At 43.9% G+C, this 6,821-nt stretch overlaps 1 protein-coding gene across 1 annotated transcript in view; it reads left to right on the forward strand.

The window, feature by feature from the left end:
* Positions 1-2,230: 2,230 nt before the first annotated feature.
* LOC103728080 (alcohol dehydrogenase class 4 mu/sigma chain-like) overlaps positions 2,231-6,821 on the forward strand; it is a 28,261-nt gene continuing 23,670 nt past the window's right edge. Inside the window, 1 exon segment of the mRNA XM_029560251.1 lies at positions 2,231-2,328. Coding sequence (XP_029416111.1) covers positions 2,311-2,328 — 18 coding nt within the window. The 5' untranslated portion in view covers positions 2,231-2,310.

Below are 6,821 nucleotides of genomic sequence, written 5' to 3' on the forward strand. Positions count from 1 at the left end.
AGCTCCCTCCGTGCAGCTGCAGCAGGTTGACCCCAGGTTCTTCAAGTTGTGATTTTGTATGTTAAATTAGGGCCCTGTGCAGCAAACTCTTAAACAATAGGTGTCCTCTCAGGGCACCCGGCAGGTTTCCTCTCAGGGCACCCGGCCCCTGCCCTCTAAGACATGGGGACTAATACAATGGAGGAGGAAGTCACTGCCTCACACAACCCCAGCTACATTCAGGCCTGTGGTGATTGTGTGCTTGTCCCAGGGTAGGACTGCCAGTGACTTTTACCTGGGTCTTCTGGCTCATCTTTTGACTGAAGCTCCTGCTCCCCATCAAAGAGCCACAACCCAGCCATGTGCTGCCCTTTCTTTCCCACTGTATTCTGTCTCTCTCTGCTTTTCTGCTTTTGCATCACTCCTCTGTGATATCTAGTGCTCTTCTTCTTTCTCTGAGTCTATTTATCCTGACTGTTCTTATTCCCTGAATCAGATGGAGCAGTTTCTAACCTGTAATCCTACCCTGGAAGCTTCAGGTCCTGCCTTATCTTAGCATAATTTTTTTATTGGCTGCTTTCCAACTTTCATATTTTGACTTTCTATTATCCAGTCAATTCTGAGGGAGATGGGGTAGGAACATAAAGGTTTGTTTCTATAGCATCACCTGGTGCATTAATTTCACAAAATTTTTACTTTTTAGATTACCGTGTTATAAAGTTTTACCAAGCCATTAGGACAATCTTATCAATTGAGTAATTTTGCCTTTGTGACAGCACCATCCATTTGATATTCTTTTGCCTTTGTTCATAAATAAACAGGCTTTTGTTACTGAGCTGGAGCTTGAGGGGGGGGTTGTTGTCATTGCTTGTTATTTGAAGGTTGAGTCTCAGAATGCCTTTCTTTGTCCATACCTGCCTAACTCTGCCCCTCAATGCTTACGACACAGGTTGCGCTTATCTGTCATTGCTACTAAAACAAGGGCATTTATAAGGCTGACCCACTGGCAATGCTTTTTTCTGGTGGATTTAATTTGGTTAATGCATGGGATTACTAATTATAATCACTAATTCTGTATTAAGTATAAATACATTTTAAATTGGAATTACAGCACATATTATATTACTTTGAGAGATTTGTGACCCCAATTTCCATTTTTTGAAGGAAAAGTGTTGATTTTATATTAACTTAATAAACTTGGGCAAACTTCTTCAGGGTTGGTAATAGTCCATTTTCTGAATTTCATGACTGTAACAGCTTTATCTAAAGACAAAAAAAACCTACTTCACTGGGTCACTCTACAGGAGTAAAATCTCAACAGTGTAAAGAGAGTTTACACTGGAGGTGTTGGCATGTCAATGTGACAACCAACCACTACCAAAAATAGGACCTACCTAGGACACTCTTCTATTAAAAAAGAAAATAGCTCCAGGAAAGTCCAGGGCCATTGTGTGTTAGGAATGTGTGTATATTATAGAGTGGTTAGTTTGGAATGGTGGAACAGCACAGTACTTGCCCAAGTAAACGAAAGCCTTAGAATTCGAGAGCCGTGTGTAGGATGATTTGAATTCCCTCTCAGTCACTATATTGGATATCTCTGTGTGTGAGTAGAAACTATACAACTATATGAGACAACCCTGTGGATAGATAAAGGGATCTGAGGGCAGGTGATAAATTCTCTAAGTGAAGGAACAAGTTTTATTTAAGTTTCTATTGTCAAAATACCTAGAAATTACAGCCATCCTTCTCTATATTTTATATACTCCCAATTCCTCCTCAACCTTCATCATTTATTTCTTTTTTACAGACATCCTAGATATAGTAGAAAATGTATGTGTCTCTGTGTATTTGTGTGTCTGTGTGTATGTGTGTCTCTGTCTTTATGTGTCTGTATCTGTGTGTGTGTGTGTGTGTCTGTGTCTGTAGAATAGAATATACATCCTTAAAGTCAGCTGTACCTCCAAAACAGCTTTCACTTAAGAAGTGTACAATACATTCATTATCATGTGTGTTGAACTGAATTAATTTGACCTGTTCTTATACTTTCCAAAATAAAATGGCTAAGAATACTTTCTGGCCCTTCACAACAGGTTTGATTATCCCATCTTTGTTAGATTCTTACTCTTGGTTTAATCATACTGTTTTCTGTATTTCTTTTTACAACTTGACTTGCAAAGGGGTGGAGCTTCTGGGGCTAGGGCATTGGGAAGTTTTGGAGGCTGTGAATCATGTTATTGAAGGCAGAAGATGCTGTTATTTACAGCAGAGTGAACTGAGCATTAGTCAGAAAACATCCCTGATTATAGAACACAGATTCAAGAGACAGCCAGGATGGGCACTGCAGGAAAAGTAAGTGGAACATTTGGGTATGTTCACTCTCTTCATCTAATAACAGGGGCTGCTTGGGAAAACTTTGAACCCTGTAAAGTAACTAAATGCTTGAGGATGTTGCTTAAGGAATGAAATGTCTGTTGATCAGGCACACACCTGCAGCAAGCTGGGTAAATTGCTTCAGAAGGCCTGGAGCAGCAGGGTGCAACTGAAAACCACATGTGGAAGGTTCTTCAGGAAGGCAGTGAAGGGAAACAGGGCCACATGGATATATTAATAACTTAATTCCAGAATAGCCAGTCATTTGTTATGGAAAGCAAAATGTTTCCATAAGAGACATCAATAGGCTCAGTAGCATGTACTGAATTCACTTCCGAAGTTCTAAGGACTGCTTTGTAACTGTTGTGGAAATGGGGCTGTTGACAATGGAAAATGCTAATTCTGGAGGAATAGAAAGTATTATGTTTTAAGTAGGTTTGTTAGGATGTTTCTGAGGACATGTTTTATATCAAAGTATAATTGGAAACATTCTTGGAAAGTAAAACTACATTGTAGGTCAAGTATGCTTATTCCTTTAGAAAATAACAGAGCTGGCAGAGGTGATAGTAACTTTACAAATAGCTTTGGCATTTTTCCTCTTGCAAGAAGATCGGTATAGTTACTGCATAAAAGTTAGGTGCTTTTATTTGTGTTATTTTTAAATAGCTTTTTCATTTAGCCTACCTTAACATTTTGTGAAGATATAAACAGCATTGTAAAGACTAGCAAGACAGGAGAAACTAGGGTGTTGGAATTTTAAATATTTCCCCTAGAACTAGACAGAACTGGATATAAAACATCTTAGATTGAGTCAGAAATTCAGTAAAATCTCCTAACTTCATAATTAATTTTGCACTCTGGAAGTTAGTAACTCTTCCATAGAAATTAATGAAACTTAGAGTTAAAATTTTTACAACTCAGGGCTGGAGAGATGGCTCAGCTGTTAAGAGCACTGACTGCTCTTGCAGAGGACTCGGGTTCAGTTCCCAGCACCCACATGGCAACTATGAATAGTCCTTAACACCAGTTCCAGGAGAATCCGAAGCCCTCTTCTGATCTCTGCAGCATTGCACAACACAGGTGCACTCACATACATGCAGGCAATACACTCCTACACATAAAATAAAAATAATAAATAAAATATTAAAAATTTTTTTACATCGCTGTTCAGCCATCTCTGTGACTTCTATTATGAAGGTGTCTAGCGACTGTCAGAACATTCCCAAAGATGGGGATTCAGGAACCCCAGGCAACACCTGCCCACTGTAATTAATGATACAGTCTATAGCAAAAGGCAGGCAGCTTTACAATTCTGATTTGCAGATGTTACATAGTAGTGTAGTTCACAGAGGCTTATGTATTCCACAGAATTGTTCTGGTATTTCCATGTATCTCATGAAGAGAGGTTCCTTTGTATCTATGATCACTTTTTAATTCTTTTCTATTTCATTAAAAAGTAAAAGATGGGGCTGGAGAGATGGCTCAGTGGTTAAGAGCACTGGCTCCTCTTGCAGAGGACCTGGGTTCTATTCCCAGCACTTAGATGGAAGCTAATCACTTTCTGTATTTCCAGTTATAGAAGTCCTGGGATTACTACTGTGCCTGGCTTGTGTGTGGGCTCTGGGGGATTCAAACTCCGGTCCTCACATTTGTATGCAAGTGCTTTACCTACTGAGCCATCTCCCAAGCCCTAGTATTTTATATTTTTATTTTTTACTTTATGGGAATCCTAGGCAGATATAAGAATGAAATCTCTTATATCTCTCCTCCTCTCTCTTTATCTCTCTTTTTCTCTGTCCGCCACAATTTGACAATCTAAGTAAAAATCACTTACCTGAATAGCTGTCACAAAACCAGCTAAATGATTGGAGGCCAGTCACTGGATAATTCCTATTTGTACAAGAAGAGAAGCTTTAACTGTTTTAAGAAAAGGTAGGTGAAACATTGGCTGGGTACACGAAGGAATACGGAGATGCAAAGACACAGATTCCATCATCCAGAAGCATAGAAACACAGTCACAATCAACATGCTTCCTGAGGTGAAAGACTTCTTCAAGTCTGTGCTGGATAGCTTTAGTTGTCAACTTGACATACCTGGAAAGAGGAAACCTCAACTGAGGAATTTCCTCCATTGGACTGTGGCCATGTCTGTGAGGGAACTTTCTTAATTGTTGATTGATGTGGGAAGGCCCAGCCCACTGTGGGCAGTGCCCCCTGTTAGGGAAAGAGGAATTTACTGCTTGTTTGAATATACTGCTTGTCTGAATTTACTGCCTGAATTTATTTTTTTAAATTTACTGCTTGTAACCAATTAAACTCAACTGGAGACACAGGCATCCGGAGATAGGGTCAATCGCTACAGCCCCGCCCACCGGAGCCTGACCCGATATGTGCCATGTCACGTAGACAGGTCTGCTTACACAAGATAACAGGAAAGAGTCATGCCAGGCACAATACCATCCCTCCCCAATTGGGACACCTGAAGGGAGTTGTAGCATTTTTCTTGAAGTTACTGGTTTGTGAAATGCTTGCTTTGAAACTATTGGTTGTATAAACGCGGGCTTTTGTGTAACGGTTGTGGGAGCCTATATAATCTTTACCTGAAATTGCCTCAGGGTCAATCGCTCCAACCAGACCTGCGTGTCTTGGAAGGACGGTCGGCCCCAGCTAGCTGGTTTAATAAAACTCTGCTTGATTTTTGCATCTCCATACGTCCATACTCGGGCATTTGTTCTCCAGAAGAGACCCACCAAGTCAAGTACCCTAACATTTTGGGGGCTCATCCCGGATTCGGGGGGGCTTCTAGGGGAGCAAAGGATGAACGGAGGCAGAGTTTCTTTTCTCCAGACAGGGCAGTGGCATTTGTTCTCCAGAAGAGACCCACCAAGTCAAGGCCCCTAACATTTTGGGGGCTCATCCCGGATTCGGGGGGGCTTCTGGGGGAGCCAAAAGACGGGTGGAGGCAGAGTTTCATATGAGGAAGGCCCTCGTAACAAGTCTCAGGTTCGAGTCCTGAGCAGGGAAGTCTCAGGTTCGAGTCCTGAGCAGGGAAGTCCAGGTTCGAGTCCTGCCCCTAGGGTTGGAGAGATCCGACTCTGGGAAGGAAGCTTAACGACAGGAAGCTGGCGCCAGAAGTGGAAAAGGTCGAGCTCCTAACCCTACGGCAGTCCGAGTGGACGCCCTTCGGGAGAATTACCAGGAGCCTTGGGAATCTGGCCCTGAAAGTGAGAGTGGTGAGTGCAGGGCAGCGAGCGTCTGAGAGAAAGAAGGACCGGTCCGCATGAATGTGATTCAATGTGTGTGCATGCTTGATGGTTGTGCTAATTGTCTTACTGGGGGGGGGTCTGGTTTTGTATTTTTCTCTACGCTCTCTATTTTAAAACCTTCCTTTCCTCCTTTTCCTTCCATTTATTCACTGTATCTCCCACCCCTCTCCATCCCTCTCTCCATCCACTGAGAAAGCCCCGCGGGCACGGGTTGAGCTAGTAAGAGCCACAGGGAGCTCGCCACAGGAAGGCTCCCATGGAAGGATGAGGGGGTCCCAGGCATGAATCCCAGATAAATTCACGTCCCCCGCAGAAGAAAAACTGGGCAACGAAAGGCACACGTCCACAAGCACACCCACTGGCCATCATTGTTTAGAGTGGCATCTTCACTTCTCCCTTTTCATCTCTCTCTCTCTTCTGTGACCTCCACCATGGGCCAGACTCTGGCCACTCCTAAAAGTTTAATCCTCTCTCACATCTCAGAGGTGAAGGAATGGGCTTTGAAATTGGGCCCTAGCATCAGGAAGGGTAAGTTTGGCACTTTCTGCTTGACTGAATGGCCCACCTTTGGAGTAGGTTGGCTGACCCAGGGGTCCCTTTCCCTGGACACCATCGGCAAGGTCAAGGCTGTCATTACCCAGCCTGACCCAGAGGGCCACCTGGATCAAATCCCCTATATCCTTTTGTGGGAGAATCTGGCAGAGGATCCCCCATCCTGGTTAAGGCCCCTCTTGGTGAGAAAGCCTCATGCTTGTCCACCTAAAGTCTCCATCATGGTCACCCAGGAAGGTTTGAAGTCTTCCAGTCACAGAGGCGGGGATCATAGTGCTCCGCCAGTTCTCCCCAAGAGCTCCTCCCTCTACCCCCCTTTACCTGTTGAACAGCCACCACCTTATGCAGCTCCACGAGGAGGAGAAGCCGAGGCGGCCTATGGAGGGGGGGATGGAGCCAGGGGTCCCCATGGGAATCCAGTGGTTGCCCCTCCCCAGACTCCTCTACAGGAGAAGATGGATGACCTGGAGAGGGGGAGGGATGCAGTTAAGGTCTCAAGGAAACAGGGACTGGGTGGGGGGAAGCTCCATCCTCCACCACAGGAGGAGCCATGCCAGTTCTGCCAGTCCGAATGGTTGGCGGTCCAGATGGAGTTCAGCAGTATCAATACTGGCCATTTTCCTCTAGCGATCTCTACAATTGGAGGACCCAAAA

Source organism: Nannospalax galili, unplaced genomic scaffold (assembly GCF_000622305.1).
Source record: "Nannospalax galili isolate Female #2095 unplaced genomic scaffold, S.galili_v1.0 scaffold189, whole genome shotgun sequence".
Taxonomy (NCBI): Eukaryota; Metazoa; Chordata; class Mammalia; order Rodentia; family Spalacidae; genus Nannospalax; species Nannospalax galili.